General features: G+C 38.6%; 1 protein-coding gene across 6 annotated transcripts in view; it reads left to right on the top strand.

Moving 5' to 3' along the window:
• Positions 1-24,580, top strand: part of MAP3K20 (mitogen-activated protein kinase kinase kinase 20) — an 81,289-nt gene that overhangs the window by 22,811 nt on the left and 33,898 nt on the right. For all 6 annotated transcript variants that reach the window (XM_083842513.1, XM_083842511.1, XM_083842512.1 and 3 more), the window contains 7 exons: positions 6,964-7,051; positions 12,236-12,337; positions 13,079-13,144; positions 14,146-14,174; positions 14,276-14,413; positions 20,558-20,644; positions 24,236-24,310. In XM_083842513.1, the coding sequence (XP_083698639.1) occupies positions 6,964-7,051; positions 12,236-12,337; positions 13,079-13,144; positions 14,146-14,174; positions 14,276-14,413; positions 20,558-20,644; positions 24,236-24,310 (585 nt within the window). The remainder of the gene's footprint in view (positions 1-6,963; positions 7,052-12,235; positions 12,338-13,078; positions 13,145-14,145; positions 14,175-14,275; positions 14,414-20,557; positions 20,645-24,235; positions 24,311-24,580) is intronic.

Below are 24,580 nucleotides of genomic sequence, written 5' to 3' on the forward strand. Positions count from 1 at the left end.
ATTTTATCCTAGATGCTGCAGCTTCTTTTATACAGCCTCTTCTCTTTTTAACCCCCTGTCATGGGGAAGACCAGCATGATCCTGCAATCACTTGGTTACTTCTGGGTGGACTCTGTTTGCTCAGCTGAGGTCCTGCAGTGGCAAGATCAAGTCAGTTAGCTTCATCTAAATTCTTTTTACTGTATAAGGCAGAGGGTCTACTGCCACATAGCAAGGAAAAATCTTACTGTGATTTTTGGGAGGGACTAACTTGCTTTCCATGAGCTGAGCAAACCTTTATTTTACGGTATTTTGATGGGGATGTTCTGAATTCACTAGATAGTATTTCTAATGCCATAATCTTCAAATTATCTTTAAAACTGCCAAGTTATATTGGTATTAAAGTTTACAGGACATTGTGAAACTCGGTTTTCTTTTCAAATGGTCAATATCCAATATATTTTACTACTAAAAAAAATGCTACAACGTAGAAGTCAATGCAAGGTATTTTAAATTGTCTGTTTCTGCCACTGTATTTCCAAAAATGAGAATAAAAATTGTGTGGTGATATAATACAGCAGATTTTAAATGACTATAAGACAATTGTATAGCAATGAGAGTTTGTTACTTTCCTTTATTTTTCCACTTTCAATCTCTGGAGCTTCAACAGTGTAGGACGTAATTTTGGATGCAAATCTGATGCTTTGAAACGTGCTCAATCAAAATTCTTTTAAATACATGTTTTGTATGTCATAGTAGATGTACTTAGGAGAATGTAATTCTGCTGTTTACAACATTGCTAGTGGTATCAATCTGAGAATGTAATTTAACCCTTATTTTCTATATGGTTTACAAAACAGTATCCCAATAACACTGAATATATGGCTGTCTTCTAAGTCATAAGAAATGCTAAGTTTTAACTTCTCAGTAATGGGCTATAAAAAAAAGCTTTTAATAGGGTAAGTGGTCCTCTAAGTGAATACAAAAAATGAACCCCAGCCTCACACAACTTTAAGTAAGATGCAGCAATAGTTTTAAGTACTGTGAGTGCCTTTTGAGATAGTTGATAACACGTTTGTGCTGTGAGAGTGCCACACTCATCAAAACACGTGATAACTGTTTATTGCAGTTAAAAGATCTCACTGAGGATCCTTTGATTTTGCCATGCTGATGTGTTTTTCTTCCTGCTTTCTTATTATCAAAGACAATTTGATAGGTTTAACAAACATTCTGTTCATGGGATTATCAGTGCGCTTTGCTTATTAATAGCCTTCTTTTTGGAGACACCAGAGCACAAAACCTTTTTTTTCCTTACAAAACTTTGAGAAAGCAGACAAAACAGTAGGCAAATTCCGAAGTTTTTAGTTTGTATCTGCTCGATTTTCTTTTTAGTGTTCCAAACTGTAGTAATTGAATAATATCCCTGCTGAATAATTGTTCTTAGGTGTTGTATATTTCTGAAACTCTTTAGGTCTTCCTTTATTTATTGCATGTTTTGACTTGAATGTTTATCACCAATAATAGATTGTGGAATGAAAATAATCTAGAAAGAGCTAAATTACATAAACTGTTTCCATATCCTGCTCATTAAGAGCTATATTCAGTTTAACTTTTTAAAAAGGATAGAAAGAATGAAGTAATGAAAAATAATTTGCTTTGGGTAATTTCTGGCTCCTGTCAAAACCTTAGCATTATTTTCAAAGAATCTCCATGGCATTGTATAATATTTATGTTAAAACATGTAAAACATAAATATCTTCTGGAAAAGTATCTGTTTTTTGGTTTAATGATTTGTCAGCATTACATAAAGAAATCATAAACCTGTAGTTTTAGTTGCTGATTATTTTTCAGACATAATATTCAGACAATGTTTTGGGCTCCTTTACCCAGGGAAATGAATCTTATATGATAGCTCTGCCTCCCTCCTTCCAATAACTTCTGAGCTAATTTACTCTCCTATTGTCAGCTGTGTTTGAGAAAGGATTGAGCAATACTTTATTCTCACCTTTCATAGTTTTCATAGAGGAGAGAGGATCTCCCCCCCCCCCCCCCAATAGATTAAAAACTGTATTGTAAGGGGCAGTGTGGTGTATTAGACATGAATTAATTCACAGGAAAGCACTTCTGAGGTATTGGGAAGCTGCAATTTTAATGGACACTGAATGAATGTATTTTTCATCAGAGATCTGTAAATAAAGGTTTAGGATTAATCTGTGTTAGCATTCTATTTTTTTATTTGATTTGATTGTTGGAATCATTTTAATAAAGCATCAGCTGGCCTCTTCCAGCTGCCCTTTTAATAGACTGTAAAGACATGAGAGTTGCTAAGTCACAAACCTCCCAAGAACATGACAAAGGTCAAAGCCTTTAAACTGCTACAAGACTTGGAAAAAAAATCTTTTTAAAGCTGCCTTAAGTGTGTATAAAATACCTCCTTAATAAATGTGACAAACATTTCTTTGGAAAAGTAAATAACCAAACTATTGCACAATATAATAATAAATATTAGAAGGCACTTAAGGATTGTTGTATTAATCAGATTCCTTGAGTAGCTAACCATTTCTAACCCTGTAATTTTGCACAGAGCGGCAGTGTCTCTTGCTGTGCAATTAACTGATTTATTAACAGCAGAGTTTGTTGGCTGCTGGCTGCCTTGATGTCCTTGCATTTATTTCCCATGTAAGTCCCAAACCAGCGGGCTCAGACCAGGGTAGAAGGCAGGCAGTACTTTGTCCTTTCCAGCCAGCTGCTCCACAGGTACCCAGAAGAAATGGTGATTAAGTTGCTGTGGGACTGCTTTGTCCAGACTTGAGCAAAAAAGTCTTTTGATGCTGAGAAAACACTGTAGACAGATGTTCTTTTGCAGATCCAGCTGTGCTGGTGGAATACATTCCGAGCTCAAGCTCTCAAATCATTTCTCTTGACTAGAAGTGTGAGTTTAACAACTTTCCAGCCCATTTTCAGGGCAGAGAAGAGTAACTCCATCAGAGTGAGTAGATTGGTCTTTGCTAACTTCAGCTGAATTGGGACGGGAGCTCTGACGAGAGCAGCTGGTGTGAGGAGCTGGCAGGCAACAACACAGCTGTACGCAGAGTGCCTCGGTCCGCAGCCTTGCTGCGTCTGCGGCTGCAATTAAAGATTTGACGATGAGGCCTTTTCTGTGTTCCGGAGTAGTGCCAAATCAGCATCGGATGGCCATTGCCCACACCTGCAGTCAGCGCTGACCTTGAAGATGTTTTCAGAGCTAAGCTGCTTGCTGTTCCCTCCATGTACCTCAGCAGGCCTTGGGTCTACTGGCACCAACACGGTGTTGCCCTGAGCAGGAGGCCTCGGAGGAGGAGCTGCTGGAGGCTGGTGGGGCCCTGTGCAGCTCAGGCCTTCCACTGGCAGGGCGGCTTCTCGCCTCTTGATCCACATCTTGGTGGATCTGTAGGGCAGAGTAGGCATAAACGCAGTGACAGCAGGCTGTCACTAGCACGTGGTGTCTCTGTGGCTTGCTTTGCCCACTAATTGTGCTGCTGGCCACACTGAAAAGCCACATTGATGATGTCTGTTCAGCAATTGCTAAATACTGACAAGGCCAAGAAGAAAACCCTGATTTTACTTGCTGAAAACATTCAAGATACTAATTATTTCTGCATAGCTATTTGGACTAGAAGGGTGAGAGCAATACTAGCAGCTCTCGAGGCAGCTGTAGTAGCGTGTCAGCCATAGATGAGGTAATTGACATTTTCACTTATGTCAATAGGCAGAGATTAAACAGGCATAAAAAGAAATTATCCATTAAGCACTGTGATCCAGTCCATGGTTCATAGTACACAATTAGTTTGTACACTGAGGGATTATCTGAGTTCCTACTTATACTGTAGTTGTGTCACAAATAACTTGACTGGGTTTGATTTACATTAGTGCTACAAGAACCACTAAGTGAGAATTCAGTTAAAATGTTTTTAATGTAATTTGCTCAGACCTTGACTTTCTTTATAAAATTCAACCACTATCAAGAGTGTGTATTAGGTTTGTTTAGACTTCTGAATCTTTTTGCCTTCAAGAAGTGGTATATAGTCTGTTGTTCCCTTTAGCAGCACTCAGGCAAGGAACACCGTTTCACCCATGCTTGTGGTGTAACTACAAGGTTGATAGTTTTAGCATCGTTTGTTGATTGATAACAAACAGACTGTGACTAATCTTATCGTGGGACTGAACACAATATTCAACTCCATTGCAATCACCTTGTCTGTCTGAAGAAGTCCAAGAAGTTTGTATCAGTGTGTGTGGGGTGTGCCTTTCCTTCATCTGAGCATCCTCTAGTTCTGTTTCAATCCAACATTAAAAAAAATAATATATAATAAAGTAACTGAAGACTTGTTACTTGCCTTCACCATGGCTTTAGAAGGAAATTGATGCTCATTTAGGTTATATAAGATAGATAGCACCTTTACCAAAGGAAGCGAGTGTGTCATACCCAAGCCATAGAGGGCTGAGTTCTTAAATGGCCTCCAGGTAGATAGATGCATTGTAAGATTTTCTTCCAGGCATCTAGGAATTTGGGATTTAACAATGAGTTTGGTGCTTAAAGGTGATTCTAAATATCCTTGTAAGTGCTTAAGAGGCCTTTGAAATACTGGTCTATAACTATCACTTTATAATTTGTTATGTGAAGGTCACAATCTTTCATTGAAATATGGCACCTTCTGGTCAAAAATAGTACAAAAGCTTCAAAGATGTGGATTGACTTGCGTCTGATTCTCACTGTAAGGAGTAGGTGTCTTTAAATTGCCTAATATATTTCACAGCTGATCTACAGCAACTGAAAAGAGCAAAGCATGAAAGGAATAGTCTAGAATTGCTAGTGCTAACAGCAGAGTGATTAAAACTGTTTAGAAAGGATTTCTTTTACGAGTAATGGTCCTTAGAAAGAGTTGGCAATTTCTTCTTCTCTGGTTCCTAATTTGGGATATCTGTGTGCAATTAGAAGGTGCCTTTCCTTATGCTTAGATGGAAGCTTGCTTTGGCGTCTGTTAAATCCAAGTTTAGAATATGAACGTGAATTTTAAGATGATGTTAATAGCCTCAGTCGACACAGCATTTCTTCAAACTCCTGGAATGTGATCTTCATGTGCAGTATACTGTAAATAAGATAATCTTGGAAATTCAGAAATAATTATTTCTAAGTAATGAGAGCAGTTACAGCCCCTCCTGTTGCCCAGTGGCTCCAGTGGGGCTCCTGGGGGCTCAGCAGCCTCTTGTGTGGGGCTGACAGCAGCCAGTGGGCCTGGCTGCGGCGGGGCAAAGGGCTGCGCTCCTTGCCTGTGCTCATCCCACAGTGGTTTTGGTCATTCTCCAAAAGATTTGTCTAGTGCTACTTCTGTGGCAAGGACCTGAATGCCTCATACCCCAGGAAAGTTAAACAGGGGGCCAGTCATTTCAATTCTCTCACGGCCTATTTCGGTACGTATGTTGTAAATGTCAGCAAGTAGTGTGCACAGCGTTTTGAATACATGGATTTTAAGTACTGTACAAGAAGATGGCTGTATTCAAGAAAAGATGGTTGATTCAAGAAAAGACAGCCTAGAGAGTTTGTCCAATGATGCTTGTGGCCTGGTGTACCTGTTTCATTTCTAACAGTATTCAGGTAGACAGTCAAGGAGTACTGGGTCTCTTGTTTATCCAGCAGGAGTGCTGGTAGGAATTAGAGGACATTCCCCAATTTAGTATTTCCTGAAGAAGATTAAAGCATAATACAAAAAATTTTTGAAGCGTAGGGGGCTCTGCTAGCCCACGGAGGCAGAGTTTTGAATGAGTAGGCTGTCACCAGTATCCCAGAGGATGCTACCGAAGGAGGTTGGAGGGTGCTGCTGGTACAACCTGCAGTGCTGCAGCTGCAGGGGTCTGGCGCAGAGCAGGTGGAGGGCAGAGCTCCTGCTGCCACAGCCCTGCCTGGCATGGCAGATCCCGCTCAGACCCTGCAGCTGCCTCTAGGAGTGTATCTGTTCATCTGCAGGCAAGTCTTCCTACATTCACTTAGATAGCTGCCAGTTAAGTTCTTGGATGGCCTTGCGGATGAGTCGTGGCCTGCAGTGTGATTTTCTGGGAACAACATAGGTTTTAAAAATGATTTTTCTGATACTGTCTGTAAGTAATGCATTGTTAGAGGAAAAAAAGTGTAATGTTATATATCTGTATTTGCACAATACTTACATTTGTTTAAAAAAATGTTTCTAAAATATCTGTAATATTTATTTTAATGCACTATAGAGGTAAAAAGAGGCAAAACTGTTGTGAGACCTCAAAGGAAACATCTGTCTTTTTCCCTCAAAAAACAGGGGGACTACGTGTCTTAATTTCTGTGGATACATTCTCATTTCTTGCAGTCTCTCTGTCAAACCTAGAAGCATTTTTCAAGTGGAATTCAAAGATTTTGTTTATTTATCCAGAATTTTTAAACATCTGCAGCCTTCTCTGAGAAGCAGTTTCAACTGCACCGCTGGCTATTTGGCAATCTCAAGCATGCTTGCTGTGCATATTCGATTATACTCTACAGCGCATGCCTAGCAAACTCCATGTCTCCAGTAAACATCAGATTGAACTGTGTGTGCACGGTATGCTCTAACAGCCTGGAGCTCTGGACTCGCTGAACGCACAGTGCTCTGTGCACAAACACAAATTCTGGATAGAACTGCCACAACGCTGCCAAAAATCCTGGGTCTTTCTTTGAACAAAATTTTCCAGGGCCTTCAGTTTTTCCAGACTTAGCTTCTACATCTGTGCCTTGGTCATGAAAGAATTGTATGATCTTTTTTCCAAACATACTAAGCATTCATCTGCCAAACTATCTCATGTGGTTTTCAAATGCCAATCATTTGTGAACAGTCTTTCCTATATATGTGTGTGTATATATATCCATGGGGGTCTAAAATAAACTAATGTAGTAAATGCACTGTTCTTAATTGCCTACCTTTTTTGTTTGCTTGTTTTCAACAGGCAGAAATACTCAGTGTGCTCAGTCACAAAAACATCATTCAGTTCTATGGAGCTGTCATTGAACCTCCCAATTACGGCATAGTTACAGGTAAGCATTTCTTGTCTGACCTTCATCTTGATTCTGTCAAACTCTGATATTAGGAGGAATTAACTTTACCCGATTTCAGTGTTTTCTAACTGTTCTGGCCTCCTTTGAATGTTACAATGCTCAGCACCACCTACCTCAGCATGAATGGGAGCGCTGGAAGTGGGAACCATACTGCTAGCAGTTGGATCATGGGGCATTCTTAATGCCCAAATTCAGCACTGCTTTAGATGGAAGCTTTGACTGTGTTTTCTTACTCTTTTCTGAGATTTTCATAAGTTCTCACAAGCACTGTGAAAAGAGAAGACTGAGAGTCTGCTCAGAGCAGAGTTGCACCATGAATTCTGCCTGTACTAAAAAAAATGAGAATCTACATTGTGAACTTCCCTTCCACAGGAAGAACTTGAAACAGAGTCAATGATTTATTAGACACCATAAGACAATTCCCTTTATTCACTGGAACCTGGGTTTCATTCATTCTTGCATTTCTAGAATTATGTGGAGGTTATTTTTAAGTGTGTGGTAGTGGTGTTGTTTTTCTTATCACCCTTTTAAGCTTCCTTCCCTTATCTTAGGATTTGGTGCAGATTAAAAAAAAATACATTACAGATTATATGATTTTTTACCTTCTCCTGTACAGGAGAAACTAGGTAAGATGGCAACAGAAAATACACCTAAAGCAAAGAAATCTACAATCTGCTGAAACAATGTTTGGAGAGAGAAAAACCATGAAAGTGTGGATTAGGGGATGTCTTTTGTCAGGGCTGTAACACATCAGAGAATTTGACTGTAAAGAGTAGTGTACTGACCAAATGCATGTGTTACAAATCTAAGGGCTTTTAATGAAGATTTTACCCTTGTCTTCCGCTATTTACTTGTCTACTCTGTGTACATGATTAGTGGGTTGATGCTCAGCAAGCACTTTACTATACTTTTCTGTTATCCAGTGCATACAGTGGTAGAGAAGTTGGGAATGTTTTTCATGATCATTTTTACAAAAGAAGAGAATTCCCTTGACTTGATCATAATGCTCTTATTCAAAAAGGACTTCTTTACTTTAGGCATAGGGGACATTTATCTCATCACCACCACCTATTTAAGGTTTGCATGTGACACAGTCTAATATCAGTTTGAAATGCTGCCATTTAGATTTTTACTGTTCTCCGAATCTTTATGAAAGACAGGATTGGAGCTTGTATTAATGTACTCATCTCTTTCTCTTCCCATACAACATTTTCAGAAACTTCTGATCAGAGAGGCAACCTTCAGCACTTCAGTTCTGTTTGTGTGGCCACAGGCATAGGGTTGGTGCAGCTGCCAGGAAAAGGCATTTCTATCACAGGGCTGTCCCACCACAAAGCAGGTCTAGCTGTTATCTGTCACCTGCTGGGCAGGTGTGAGGAAATCCAGAACCTGGTCTTTATGAATGTAGATAACACCAAGCTGTCTGTAGGCAGTATCATCTGCTTGTCGACCTTTGCTGCCCTGGCCAGGGTTTCATTTTAGTGTAAGCTTCTCCAGGAGCTTCTGCTGCAAAGGGTCCACCCAGCATCATGTGCTGGAAAAAGTACAACTTCTAATCAGCTGTTTAAATCCCTCTGATGGTGGACAGAACCTGTGAAAATTCACTTATTTCTACCTGTCTCTTAGACCTCCTGTTATCACAGTAGATGGCAGTGTAATCCGGTGGGAGCACTTGTGAGATACAGAACTGCTGTATTTACAGGCATATCAGGCTACTGGAGGTCGCAGTGTTGAAGCCAGTACTCCGGGGTGCATGAAGGGTGTCCACAGCCTGCACCACTTGGAGCATGGATTGGTGATAACATACCAGAAAGGAACTTAAATACCTGGTTTAAGCAGTAAAAATAGTAAAAAGTTAATAAGTCAGGTCATATAATATAATTATTTGTAATGTAGGTTTAATAAGTGTAAACCAGAGAGCAGACTAACAAAGCAAATGTGTAATCAACACCTCAGAATGATGTCTGGATCAGAAAGTCCTCAGTTTGATCTCACAAAAGGTCAGTGTTCAGAGAAGGTCATTTGACCTGCTTGCCAGTCACAGGACGGAGAACAGCTAAAGTGGTTTATTATGTCATTGGGAATGGGGACTCTTTAACTGTCTGTGAGAAGGAGACTATACTCTGTGTGGTCCAACCACTTTGTTATTTGAGGAGCTCTGAATCCATCCTGGCTAAGGAAAAAACGTTTTATTATTAAACTGCATTGGGTTCTCCGTGCAACTTCCAGGGAGTCTGGAGTCCCTTGGGTTGGAAGGGGAGCAAGGCTTCATTTTCCCACACTGTTTTCAAATGGGAGCGTGGCTACTGAGAAAAGAAATGCTAATTGTGCTTGACTTATCTTTTAGAGAGATGTTCACTCCATGGTCTTCTGGGTAGTTTTCAGTGCTGCAGTCTCAATCTTGTGTTTAGTCAGAGATCCATGTCTTGCAAGAGAAAATCCCAAGCAAGAAATCCTAAGAACTTAATGATTCTTGAAAATGATGGAGATTAGGGCATTCAGCCAAGCATCGGCATGTACTGAGTATTGGCTGTACATAATATCTTATGTGGGATTGTCAGATAGTTCTCTGAGAATGCCCTGTAGGAATGAGAAAAGCTACATGTGCAGTCAAAACGTGTTTCCCCCACTGGGATGTATGTCAGTGTTACAACTCATCATCCAGCCCCTCGAGCTGCTGACATGAATCACATCGTTCTAGATGTCATTGACTGCCAACAGCAGTCTTGATGTCTAGCTTTCAGATCTGGTTTTCGATCACTGCTGCTTCCTCCCTAAAGATTCTTGCAGCTTGTGTGTCCCCTCTGTGCAGAAGCGTACGGTATATTCCACAGGAAGGGGACGGTTTGCTATTCACAACTTTTCTTTCTGAAGCAAATACCTCTTATTCTTTATTGAAAAAAAAAATATCCTGACAAGATAATTTTCAAATCCATATCCCCCTTGTAAAAACCCATGGCACGATAAATACGGAGGAGAAATACTAAAGGATTGAGCTGTGTTTATTGAAGATTGCTTGTCTCCATTCACACAGAGCAGCAAAGGGCTGCGGGATCTCAGTTATCCCTGACCCTGGGGGATCAAATTATGCATTGTAAAGGCATGCAGTGTGCAGCCAGCCTATTCCTGAAGAATCCATTTATAAGATATATAATGACATCATGGGTAAAAAAAAGCTGATGTTTTAATTGAGGAAATGTGCAGGTCAGCAGCTTGGTCCTCTTTCGGTGACATCAGAAGCAGCGTGCCTGTCTCCTGCAGGGGCTCCTTGCAGCTGACGGTCCTGCAGCACTGAACCAAAACTAACTTGCCACTAGAGTGTTTGCTTGCAAGTGACTTTCTATTTACTCCCTCTTTCCTTTCATTTAGCAATGGGATCTTCTCATATCGCCTCCCATATTCTAGGCTGCAGATTCTGTCTTGTCCCAGAGTTTCCTTCCCTACTCAGTAATTTCCCCATGGTTTCAATTTCATTGGTGTGGAGCAATGTTTACTTTGTATGCCTTTAGCCTATGATGTATCTATCGTTCATTGATTAATACTGTTACAAACAGCAATCCAGGTATATTTTGTCATCTTAGGGGGGATGGATTTTGTTGCTGCTTTCAAATGGCAGAAATTAAGCATTTCAATTGTATACCAGGTGGTTTGCCTCATTAGCTATGAAGATTTTGGGAATCTTGTAAGTGGGTTTTAAATTCTGCAGATTGCCCAAGGAGCACACTGAACAACCTTTGGAGAGAGGGGCGAAAGGCTTGGAATTGCTTCTTGCATCCCCTTACTCTTTGTGCTACTTTGGCTACACATGGCGGCACGTGCTCACTCCGTCCTGGCAATCAGAAAGAAGAAAATTTATCAGCTTCTTCAGCTGACGAGCAATATCTTGCATTTGTTCATGGTTCACCAAAAAAACTAAATAAGCATAAAGCTTATTTGGGAAATAACAGTAAATACTAAACAAAGGAGCTACAGCCTTTAGGCTGCTGAATGTGACCTGCTGCACATGGAGATTTGCCCAACTTTGCTTTAGTGTTAAGTCTGTAGTTTCTTCCATTCATTTTTTGTTAATGAATAAATTACTTGATCTGCTCTATTCTTGGATGGGGAAGTAGGAAAATTTAATTTTTAATGTCCCTTTCTACTTGCAAACCCGTTCTTCCTAACAGAACACCATATATTTAATACCTGATTTTACTTTTTAAAAAACAAAATAATTATCCTTTGTTATGGGGCATAATTTAAACACAGAACTGCTGATCAGTGGGGAGTATCCTCTCTGAAATAATAGGGGAGATCTGGTACCACCAATCTCATCTGTTAACTGCTGTTCTGGTTGGGAGAGGAACGTTCACTGTTTAAATATGGAAGAATTTCAAGCTGTATAGAAGTGGCACTGTGGAGGTTTCTGTTGTTTCTACTTCCACATTTAAAAGTGTGTAGGTGTAATGAGCTTGGTATTCCAGCTCGCAGCCCTGTGAGCCCTGAAAGTCAGACTGGATTCTGTCTGTCACACTTGCAAACACCAATGGGCCGAAAAAGCCTTTGTTTCTACCTGCATGATCCTGCTGTGGGTTTCTGTAGGTGTAGGTGAAAGAAGTTAAGAAAAACTTCTGTTGATGCTGAATAAGGAGCGTAAGAAAACATCTTGCTTTCTTAGCTGTGCTGACTTGCCCTAGGCTGACAGAATATAAAGCAGTGAAAGCTTAACACCATTTGCATGCCAGCTGTAAAGTCACAAGTGGACTAAATTGCTCAGTGGCGTGTTACCATTTTTACATAGATCTCTCTCTGAACAGAACTATCCTTCATAAATCTTTAAAAAGAAAATAATCACCAGAACCTTTTACTCCAGAATTTGAACTGCCTTGCCTGAGCTCTCCTTACACCAGAGCTTTCTAACGCCCTTTAATTTTAAAGCCTGTCATTATACATTATTTTACATTTCTTTTCCCTTAGCAGTAAATTATGTCTGTGCTGGGACAGCCAGAACAAACTACTACTCTACTACTACACTACTAATGATGTTTGCTGCCGAATGCAAATTCTGTCATTAAGCTTGAAGTTGGCTGCTTTCTGCAACTGGCAGAGTTTCTATTAGATCTTTGAATTTAGGCACAGTGTTTAAAACTGTCATGTGCTTTTTTTTCCTTTTTATTGTAATAGAGTATGCTTCTGCTGGCTCACTGTTTGATTACATTAATAGTAACAAAAGTGAAGAGATGGATATGGATCATATCATGACCTGGGCAACTGACATAGCTAAAGGTAAGCAAGACCAGTGGTACGTTATGTCTTACACAGTCAGCAAAGTGTAAAGCTGGAGATTCTTTCCCTATGAAGTCAGAAAAGCTTTCCTATACTTCCTTATTCAAATTGTCCATAAAAGAAAACAAACAACAACAAAAACATCAAACATTCGCTGTTTAATATGTTTCTTGATTATTCTGAGCTGGAAATCATTTCTGGAGTGAAAATGCCTTCTGTGAGCCAGTTTTACTTATGGTTTGCCCCTAAGTCCCAAGAGGATAATCTTGCTGATGTAGTGTAATTATGAGGTAAAGTGCATAATTATCCTTACATTTTATTTGAATTGGTATATTTAAGGAAGCTTGTTCTCAGTAAACATACTGACATTTTTCATATAATGATACAGAACAAACTGTTCTGTCCTTTGGGTTCTCTGTTACCACACAAGAATTAGTGTAAACTAATGAACATTAAATTCATACCGTTCATTTCTCTACACATTAGAGAAAATAACTAAATATGAAGTTAAAAAGCATTAACATACCCATATAGGTGCTCTGAGAGATATATGAGCTTTGCTTAGTGATTTTTACTCAAAGCAGGTTATGGGGACCTTTGCTTTTCTCGCATCTGATCAATACAGCCTGCACATATGCCAGCCTGTAATGAGGATGAGTAATGGGATCTAAAAAACGTGACTGCTGATAAGTGAGGCCACCCTCGGCCTGCCTAACGAGACTGTTCCCTTGTTTTGTGTAGGAATGCACTATTTACATATGGAAGCTCCAGTCAAAGTAATCCACAGAGATCTGAAGTCCAGGAACGGTAAAGTAGCAAAACAATAAAATGCGCTTTATTTACTGTTACCTGTAATTGTAGCACTCAAATCTGTACATGAGCTTTGTGAATGTGCAGAACACCTTGGCTGTCAACAAGCTGCACTGGCTGTTGCTGAGGCACAGAAAAGCCTGTTTTCTTCTCCTCCCTCCTCTCTGTTCTGAAGCTGTTGGAGCTCTGCTACTGTCCCTGGCATCATTTAGAGCACTGTGGAGGGCTCTTTTCAAATTGTGTCTGGCTGACCGTGATTGTGTCCATCTTATCAGCTGTCAGAGATTGCCTGGACACTCCTCACTTGTTTATTCTATTTGGAATTGTTGAGTACCAGGAAAGACTGGCATGCACCAGACACAGTAGATTGGATAAGACCTATTATTTTCTATCTGAAAATCTTGTTTTTGTCATGGCCTGTTTTGTGGTTTGACAGATAGGCATGCTTTTGGGTAATGCACACTCAGCATAGAGCTGCACTGTTTAGACTGTACTTGGCAGTTGACAAGCATTTATGAAATTTGCTGAATATTGATTTGAACTGAAACATTATCTAGTAGTGGGACAGGAGGGACTCAATTTTAATAATCTGCACAGGGAAATAATAGTCACAAGAAAACTAGATCTCATTTCAGTTGTAAATTTTCTCCTTTTTATTTTTTTTCGTTTAACAAATCTTTTGGAGAGTTTGTTGTTAAGCCTAACTGCTACATTGGAGACAAGGGAGCTTATCTATATATTAGTTATAGTTGTGTTGCTGTCTTTGAACTTAGTAAGACCTGAAAGGCTTTGCAGTTGTTCAGATGCTTTCAGGTATTCAGCAGATGGTCTCCAAACCTGCTCAGAGAAACCAGGACAATTGTGAATGTCTGCATATTTCGGTGCTCACTGAGCATGGAATTGCTTTCTTGATAAAGTGCAAACTTTTTTTTGCTGTGAAAACATATTGCATTTGTTTTTAAAGACATTCTTGTAACCTATTTTTTTTTCATTTTTAGTTGTTATAGCTGCTGATGGCGTGTTAAAGGTATGAACACTTTAATTATGTGAGAGATGCTGCTGCTTGACTCAATGTTTTGATGACTGATAAATTAGGTTGACACTCTACTATCTGTTTATTTTTGCCAGATCTGTGATTTTGGTGCCTCAAGGTTCCACTCACATACAACACACATGTCATTAGTGGGCACTTTTCCATGGATGGCTCCAGAAGTTATTCAAAGTCTCCCAGTGTCTGAAACATGTGACACATACTCATACGGAGTGGTAAGTGCCTCTCATTTCTCTCTGCATACTAGCAGAACTCCAGTGTGACAGAATTCATGGGATGCAAGAACAACAATTCTAAATAAGGACAACAAAAATATCACACTTTTTCAGGCCTCACCCATAATTTATAATTACGTGTTTGAAAATGATAGGAAGAACAGTGTCTTGCATGTTTGGTAAGGTCCATATCTGATTAGATTAGCAGCATGCCAGTGTGGGAAATGCATGCTTCACCGCAAGTATTCAGCATATGTCAGAAGGCTTGCAGGAACCACTGAGCAATCTGCATCATTAATCTCTGCTTGTGCTTTAGTGAAGCAGAAGAGAAAAAGGTTGTGTTGTAATAGGTGTATACCAGAACTTCCATAAAATGGGGTGTCACTGAGTTTATATCAAAAAGGTAGCCACTTTTTTATGCTTAATTGTTTAAAAGATTCTGGTGTCATTACCTGGTAGCTGAGAGAACAGAGACTGTACGTCTTGTGGAGGTAGAGGCCCAATCTAAATATACAGAGAACGCCGGCATGGCTTTGCCATTTATGTGAAGGGGAAATAATCAGTAATAGTGCATTAGAATGTCAGGTTTGTAGGTAGAGTCATGTGAATTATTTCACTCTGTCCACAAACTCTAAATTGTTTTTGCTCTGCAATACAAAATAAATAGGCTAGAAAGAGTACTGGTCAGACCAATTATGAGTCTTGCCCCATAGCCTTTCCATGACAGCAGTAATTAATACTTTGGGAGGGAAGAGAAAGGAAGTAGGGTTATAGTTTGCGTGCGTATCTGTTTACATAGCTTTTTGGTTTTGGGTTCCACTGTGGGTGACAGAATGGGGAGTTGTTTCAGAACAATATATTGTAAAATATTGTTCCTTTCTCTTTGAGGGGTGGGAAGAGATGTAAGGGATGCACTGTAGTTTTAAGCTAGCACCTATGGTCTTACATAGCTAAGCTGATGTCCCAGTGGAAGGCTACGTAGGTTACATAAACTTTTTGTCAAACAGTTGTTTATAGTGAAAAAAATGAGAGATGATGGTGGGGTATCTTACAAATGAAAGGTTGACGGTTTGTAAGGGGAAAGAAGAAGCCTATATCGGCAGATTTAAAATCCTTGCTTAACTGAACGAGGGCACAAATAGTAATAGAACATAAGCTAACAAATGTAAATGTTAATGTAAATTGTTACTGGAAGCAATCACGTATTATCCGGTGAAGGGAAACGTTCCAATTCCAAAACAAAGAAAACATGTTAGAGGAGAAAGTCCAGAAAAGGTCTTATAGTTCAAGACTGCTCACATAGTCATCTTGGTGTGAATTGACTTCAAGTAACGTTCTAGAAGTGAGAGAAGGTAAGAAATTGTTTAATATTTTATCATATCAAGTATTACCAGAGCTGTAGGAACAATATGTCACACAGAGTTTACTTTTACTCATCCAAAAAGTAAAGCTCCTTTGTCAGTTCTGTGCTTGAAGGTAAAACTAAACCACTCTCAGTATGAAACCAGTTCAGTGTTACTAGAATATTTTAATGTGGTTATGGGTCTATAGTGCTACTTCAGTATGCCTTATAGTATTTGACCCACATTTTTTAATGTCCTGTTTTTGAGCTAATGTGCTCTGCTATGGGTAGAAGCTTATGAATTCATAAACACTTAGAAATGAATTCATCTTTTTATAACTCCAATGCTATGTCTTGGAACACCATTGTTTTCAGAGGAGATTCAGGGGTAGAAATGAAGAATGGCAGTGGCCCAAGTTCTCAGTTGATGAAATTACTGACATAATGGAGTTGTCAGAAAGCAGGAAATTGTCAGAATATAACTTTGAAAGTTGGAGTCTCCCTGTTATAAGTGTTGGATTATCAAAGAATTAGTTAGGAGACTGAAAACAAAAAAAATCTTAGAAGGGGTATTTTTGTCTTGTCAAATGATTATCATCTGTAAAAACAACACTTAAAGAATCCTTTTTCAAAGTGTAACACTTGCCAGCAGCTTTTGTGCTAGAGAGACAAATCTGCATTTCTTCAGTTAAAGGCTTGTTAACAAAGAACAGAATCGTTTCAAATGTAAACTAGTAAGATGCTAGGAATAGATACTCTGTTCATGGTATTTGTTACCGTTCCTATAAGTTCATTTAATTTCTTTCTTGATTTTTTTTTTTTTTCCTGGCTGGCTTTTCTTTCTACAAACTAGTCTGTGATTTTAAATATTCTGCTTAAGTCTGACAGCACTTTTCCCATGAAGTGTCAAAGTCTTCCTGTACAGTATAGGTCCAATTTGCTTCTCACCTGAAATGAACTTCCCTCTTTGCAAACAGTTGCATACGTATTTGTAGCTAATGTTCATGTTATCTTCTCGTGCTCTTCCTGGGTGGATAAACAGTTCCATATTTTCTATTTGAGATAAATAGTAAGTAATACATAATACAACCTAGGAAATGCTAAAGCTAAATATTCCAGGAGATTTATTATGCCACAAAGACAGATTTTGAACTTCCTTTAGCCATGCTGTGATTTACTTTTCTAATCCATTTCCAAATCCATACTCTTGAGCAACAAGTGCCACAAGTGATCAACCCATAAGTTCACCCGCATCAGTAAGGGTATCCTGTCATTGTGTGCATTGCTCAAAAATGATTATTTGCTTCTCTCAAGATATGAAAGAGTGTGGGGAATTACAGTGTTCCCTCTAAAAGCTGTTCTGAAATCATGAAGATAAATGCTCAGAACATGTTAACCTGGCAAAAGGATGGCAGCGTGCGTTTGTGTACCTGTGTAAGTACACAATATAATTGTAAATGCTTACAGGAACGAAAAAGTAAAAGCATTAATTGGCTATTGGTAGCATGGAGACAAGTTAAACGTAGCAGCTGTTGCACTCTTAGCAATAGTTCATACATTGCTTTAACTATGAGGACATATGTTATTTATAGAGGGAATGTTGGCCAGCTCCAGGGGTTATCCCCTACTCTTTTTTGAAAAGAATTATGAGATCTTTAACTTCCACTTGGATCAATCCAGAGGGGACTGACCTAATTTTCATGGCAAAGGGCAGTACCTCTAAGAGAACAACACTTTCTGCTCATGCTGTACTTCTGATAATTGTGGCTCCTGATCCTCATCCGTGTACACTTTCCTATGAAGAGAAAGCATTTATTTTTTTTAGTGAACGTTTTCCATGCTTGTTGTTGTTTTTCTTTTTCCTCAAACTACTCTTTTGGATGTTCCCTGTCCTGTATGGCACTTCAAATTATTGTTGGCTTTGCACGGAGGTTGGTATTTTCTTTCTTTTCTTCTCTAGATTGTTGTCATGTAGATGACAGGATAAGAATTGAAATGTGCAGCTGAACTGACAGAACTGAAGACATTTCGTTCTTATTCTCAGCTTCATGTATGGAAAGAACATTCATACCTTTATCTCTCACTCTGTTTCTCTGTGTGCAGAGAAGATCCTAACATCTTCAGATGCCACAGCTTACAAACCACTATAAATGATCTCAATTTGTTTTCCATCACCGTGTCTAGCTTGGCTATTTCTCTGTGAACACCTGCTGTCTGTCATCAGAGGGATGTTATGTGATCAGGAAAGCAGGTGATCCTCACCATCAAAGATGGGAGTGGAAGTGAATCATGTCAGTCTCTCAATTAAATTATACTAGAAATGGAAGATAGATTAGTTTCTGTATGATGTGAGCAGAGGACTGAGTTCAGAAAATGGTCAGAGTGTATATTGCAATAAAGAGGCCAGGGTAAGTCAGGTTCAGGTGCTTTTTCTGCTGTTGAATGACCCTGGGGACAGGAAGCAGCAAATGGGAATACAGAAGATACCCATTTGCTATTGTTTTTGTTGTTGTTTTGTTTTTGTAAAACCAGTAATGCTCTCATTCATCTTAGCTTATGATTCAGGGTAGCTGATTCATGAGACAGGTTGGCAGTCCTATAAAACTGGAGATACTGACATGTCATCATTGGAAGGAAAGTCTTTTTCTACATCTTTGGCCTGAATGTAAAATTTGTGTTGTTAGAACATTGCTCTAAACCTGTGTAAATCAATGCAAGGGTTTCTGGCATGTCAATTTTTTATTTTTTTTTTTTTTACTTTCCTATACTTTTAGTGATAAATAAAGCATTAAGAAAAATTCTTCATGTCTAGTCGGACTGCTGGTTTTCTCTTAAACTGTGTGCAGTATAGAAGTATTTTAAGCTGTCACTGTTGGTTTAGGAAAGTAGTGATCCACACAGGCAATGGAAATAAACACTAAAGGTGTCATGATAAAGGAATTTGTTGCAAAATGTTCTTCGCAGACTTACATGCATGAATGAAACTAGACAACCCTTACAATTCAATCTTCTGAAAGAAAATAGAAGAACAGTGGAGTTTTCCAGCTCAAGGCTCTCAGAGACATTTAATGTGTATTTCATTGTGTTCTGTACTTGGAAGAAGTATTTAGATACTGCTTGCTCTATCTGATGTGCAGACTTGGGTTTCTTCTTCATGGTTTCCTATTACAGCCATTCAAATGAGCTGGTTCTGCAAGACTGCTCAACTGCATGTTTGATTTGGCCCAGGGGTTTTTGTTTTTAAACTGTTTTGTACAGTGCTTTTCTGATTGAAGTACATTGGGCTGCTAAATTATTTCATTCTCTCACAGTTAAATGTCCTTCTCTACCAGTAGAGAGGTGATAATTGGAATTACAAATCAAAGTGCTTTTCTTCTTCTAAGGAGAATGAATTGGGGCAAACAGGAGAAATGAATAAGTCTATGAATAGCTTTCCTCATATATTTCTTATTCTCAGGAAAACTGTTTCTAAGGAGAATGAATTGGGGCAAACAGGAGAAATGAATAAGTCTATGAATAGCTTTCCTCATATATTTCTTATTCTCAGGAAAACTGTTCTTTTACTTATTTTTCCAAGATACGCTTACCTTTACTAATCAGTGTTCCGACTCAAGCAGAATTATTCAAATAGGTCTATTGATGGAGTACCCTGTTCACTTGATTAAAGGCCCAACTCTGCTTCAGTGCATTTTTTTCTGCTTGAGCAGCATCTGCCAATATTCTCTCATTTTTCTTCTAATTACCTTCAGAGTTGGCCAGAATCCATTCAAAATGATGTAGCTGGAATGAGCCTGGGTACTAACCCAACCAGTGAGGATGTAGAGACTTGCATAAGGATCTTAATACATTTGGTCACATGCTAAATAGATTATGTCTTTTATTGTTGTGTTTGGCATATGAATGGAAGAAAAAGTCTCTATGCAAGAAACAGTTTCTATGCAGACATTTGTAACAAGATAAGTATATGAAGGTTCTGATAAAATAGAGGGACATACAAGTGAAGGTACATAGTGCCTGTTAATTTGATTGAATGCCAATATGTAGTCCCTGGGGCAGAAAAACAAATTAGATTCAATGACTTGCAAGAATCTTTGGTGATGCCAAACTCTTTTCTACAGAGCACCTCAGATTCTCATGTACTGTGTTACTAAAATGCTGAAAGCATGTGAAATTAGGAGCTTTCTTTGTATCTAAGATTAGTGTGTCCATAAGATATGGAGGGAGAATAGAATAATTGTCAATATGCTGTATATTGTTTGTTTTAACATAATCACATACTTGGAGATTAACAATTACGTCTTTGCTTGCAATATTATATTTAATGTTTTTTGTAGGCATATCATAGGAGCAAAGTATCTAATGGATCAGATTCTGACTACTTAAAAGCACTAGTTGCAATCATAAATAAATATTTTTAAATGCAGAATGACTGAAAAGCAAGGATGTGTCTACTTGGGGCTGAGAAGGAGTGGCGGAGTTCATTGTCTACCCAAGTCTCAACTGCCAAATGTGACATAGTGTACAGAGAAAGTAAAAAGCAATTCCCATGGCTCTCATAAAATTGCAGGCATTAGACCCCACACAACCCAGTTTTTCATCTGGGTTGTACTGTAGAGGAAAAAGCAAAAACATTCAAATTAATTTAGTCAGAGTATCTTGCACACAAACACTGGTCCAAGTTCCTGCAAATGGATACTGGTTGCCTGATAATTGGATACAGAATAGTGCTGTATCAAGGTTTAATAATGTATTTAAAATACAAAGTACAGAAATAAAAATTCTTTTCTTTTTTTCTGTTCCAGGTTCTCTGGGAGATGCTAACAAGGGAGGTCCCCTTTAAAGGCTTGGAAGGATTACAAGTAGCTTGGCTTGTAGTGGAAAAAAACGAGGTAAGACTACGTTTCTACATTCAGGTACATAGATCAGAAAACAGTATTGGGGTTTTGCAAAAGACTTTTTCATCTTCTTCAAATTGAAAGTAAGTTCACGCGTATGGAAAGATTAGCAGTAGGAGCTAACACAAAGGGTCAAAGTGATGTTATTCCTCATGAATGGACCCTTTACATCTAATTGTTGCAGCTTCACGTCGTGATGCTGTAGATCAAAAATTGTACAAGTACTGTACTAGTTTCTCAGTCTCAATTGTAAAACCTAGGGGTTTGTTCTTAGTGATGAAAGAAGCCATTGCGTCCAAGGTAGGGGAACAGTTTAACTCCATCTCCTGCGTTTAGGACATCTTTTTACTGGCCGGGAGTTGATATATCTGTAAGAGACCTTCAGCTACTTCAACTTAACTCTCCCAGCAGGAGTCACTATAGTACAAGAAACTGCCGCTTAGATGAAAATTTCAAAAATAAAAGAAGAAAAAATAGTTTTAAAAAAAGAGAGAAATTACAGTTTTGCCACCTACGTTCAACACTACATTGAAGATGAGCTCCTCACTGGTATCGGCAAGGCTGTGGCATAGCTGCAAGCCTCCTCATGCAGAGTCTTTCCATTTCAAAAGCACTTCAGTGGTGTAAACACCGTTTGTACAGTGTCCCCAGCCTCGCTTTTCTTCTTCTCACAAATTGAGGCTTTCAGTTAGTTGGACATGTGAGCGTATATCTGAACACGTAGTCCCTTGATATCAAAGACAGTAACTACATTTAAAAAACATTTAAAGTTGTGACTGTACCACACACAGACAAGCATGGAAATCCTCCACAAAGATGAAACCTCCTCTATCTAGACACAGCGGAAGCTTGGGAAACATTACAATGGTGAGGCAGTGCCTGTACAATACAGATTTCTATTATTCTACATAAACTGTTTCTCAAAATGCTTCAGAGTTATACAGTAGAGTTAGGTTTCCTCCTCTTAGTTTAATATTTTTTGTTGGTGGCTTTTTTTTTGTCTCTTTTTTTCTTCTGCTTGAGAACTGGATTAATTCCAGTGAGTGATACTGTGATATACTCATTAGTTGGAAATGCTACATTAACAGTCTGAAGATTATGACCGTGGTCGTCTACAGTGTGTAACAGAGCAGGAGGCACAGTAAGACTCTTTCTCTTAGTTTAGGAAAAGCCTCATCTGTCAGTTTGAAGAAGGTGGAACCATGAAGACTTCCATCAGCAGTACTACATTCTATTGTGAATGTACAGTTTTATGGCAGGGACACATAGTGGCATTGGGAATGTTGTAAAGAGATTTAGTTGTATGGTGAAAGATGGCACATATTTCTCTACAGTTTTCCATGGCAAGGAACTGTGAAAAACACAGTATAAGCAAAATGTGGACATGACGGCTATTATACTCATGGCTGGAGAAACCTAAGGGTTGAAATTTTCAAAGCCAGCTATTTATCTGCCAGGTACCACTAGCCTGTTGCTACCATCTTCTTTTTAAGTGTTCCAGGAAGCTTTGAGAACATGAACACTTGTTTACATAGTTATTATTTTCTCCGGCCATGACTTAGGGACCATGCCCAGCATAAGCCTTGTAAGAGTTGGCATACATTATGCTTGTATTTTTTTCCCCCCCAGTTTCTATGTCCCAAAGCAAGTATGAGGACCAGGTTCTGTTCTCAGTTCCATCTATTGACATGAATGGGCTTGCATGAGTCCAGTTCACAACAGAATTGAGTCACTGTTGGGCCAGGCCTTCATTCTTTACACTTTAAGTCTCTTGTTAAAAACAGTGTGGGATCGAGGCCAAAATGTAATTGCTGAGGTTGAAAATCCCATGTCGCAAATCTGGAGCCCAGCAAATGAAGTGGATTTTAACGACTCTATATGGATCTTTTTTGACAATCCGCATTATTTCACAGTGTGATTTTTATTCTGCTAGAGTTTCTGTATAATTATATATTTTTTAATCCAGAAAAGAAAAACACAATAGTTCAGATTATGCTAGGTATGATCTCATAAATTACTAATGAGAAATGTCATCTTTATTATTATCTGGTACTTTTGGAACCTGCTGCCTCTACACTACGTAACATAAAATTCTGCCCAAGGGAGACACATGTAAATGATGATTGCAACTTATTTTCCACCTCCTGGAACAGTAAGGGTTACAGACAAATACTGTAGCAAGACTAGCCAGTGTATTTTTAGGTTAATGACTCAACCAAAAATCAAGCAGCAGCACAATTTGTTTATGCATTGTACAAATTTCTGTGTATTTCTTGCATGGAAAGCTTTGCACCTTAAGGTATTACATTATTAAAATAATCATACTTCCGCAGTGCCCAGACTCTGTATCTCGTATTTTGAGTTTTCATGGTATTCAAATGCTTGTGCAGCAGAAATTGTTAACTCTTACTTTGGCCGCTGTGGTTTGTAAGGCTTTGCAGATCATCTTGGAGTCACATCATGGTGCAAAATTTGACAAAACTTGCTCTGGTTTACTTATGAAATGTCAGACTAGGACAGATCAAAGGGTCTTCCTGGCAGGCTGGTCTAAACAGGACTATAATATCTGTTTCTTACCTGCTACAGGACAAGGAAACCTTTTACTATCTTGACTCCTCATATTTGGACTCATTTGCAGTGAGGAACTGTTTTTTCTATCTACATATTTCTTTAATTTAGTATGAAACATCTGAAGTCAGTTAGCTGCCTTATCGAGAGCAGGAGGGATCTCCTTATATGTGTAATGTTGGGATGCACATCTAAGCAACTGGAGAGGTTTGTATTCATGTATATATACACGAATATACAGATCTGCTTTTAGACTTTCCAATCTGGAGGCAGATTCTTTAAACTAAATGTCATTTAAGACTGTGTGAAAGATTATTTTTCACAGTTTAAAACTCTGAGCAAAGAAAACCAAACCAGCTTCCAATTCTGTGTAGTCAGTTGTCCTGGCTATAACCAGCAACTCTTTGTCTTCAGTCATCAGAAAATATTTATATGAGTTCACTGTGCTCTGTGAGTGCTCTCTGAGATCTGCATGTCCTCACTAATTGTTCTGACCACAGGCTCATGAAACGTCTCTTGTGTCATGTAGAGCTTCACTTAATTCTTTTTAACTCAGTGGACTCTATATTTCTGCCACTTGGTATATCAAAACTGATTATAGTGTTATACATCTGTGTGGGAGAAAGGAATTAAGCCAGCCTGTACATTATACCTATCTTGACAAACATCTCGTAAGACAATGCAGTGCAGTAGTTATCTCTACAGACTGTTATGTTTTAGTACTAATATCTGTTTGCCTCATTTTTACTTCCTTGTCTCCTAGCTTTTTTGAGCAATTCCACTGGTGTATTTGTTCCATTCCTTCTTTATAAGTCTACTAATTAATTGTATGTCTTACCGGTGTTGGTCTTATTTTGTTGGTTTTTTTTTTACGTCAATCACCAGTTTTTATATTGTGTTTAAAATGAAAGAGGAGTGTGTTTTACTCGTTTTAACTGCTTTGCTCTTACAGAAAATCTATTATTAGCACCTTAGAGGGAAATGTTTCTAATTACTGGTATTTTTTATTTCCATTAGAGATTAACCATTCCAAGCAGTTGTCCCAGAAGTTTTGCAGAACTGATGCATCAGTGTTGGGAAGCTGATTCAAAGGTAATTTAATTTGCGTCTTATTTTACGTCGTCCACTACTTGTTTTGCTACGTATGTTAGTCTTTCTTTGGAGGACAAGTCTGAGCAACAACAGTTGCTGCCATGTTGGTACACCCATTTTTTCACAAAAAGATTAGCTTGGGCTGTCTTTTTTTTTTATATATATATATATATGTTATTCTTATATATTTGTACCTAAATGTGTCTCTTTTCCTTTTAGTCAAGAGTTCGTAATTTTACTAAATTACCTCACTACTAAAGACAGGCATTG

Source organism: Anser anser (assembly GCF_964211835.1).
Source record: "Anser anser genome assembly, chromosome: 6".
NCBI classification, from domain to species: domain Eukaryota; kingdom Metazoa; phylum Chordata; class Aves; order Anseriformes; family Anatidae; genus Anser; species Anser anser.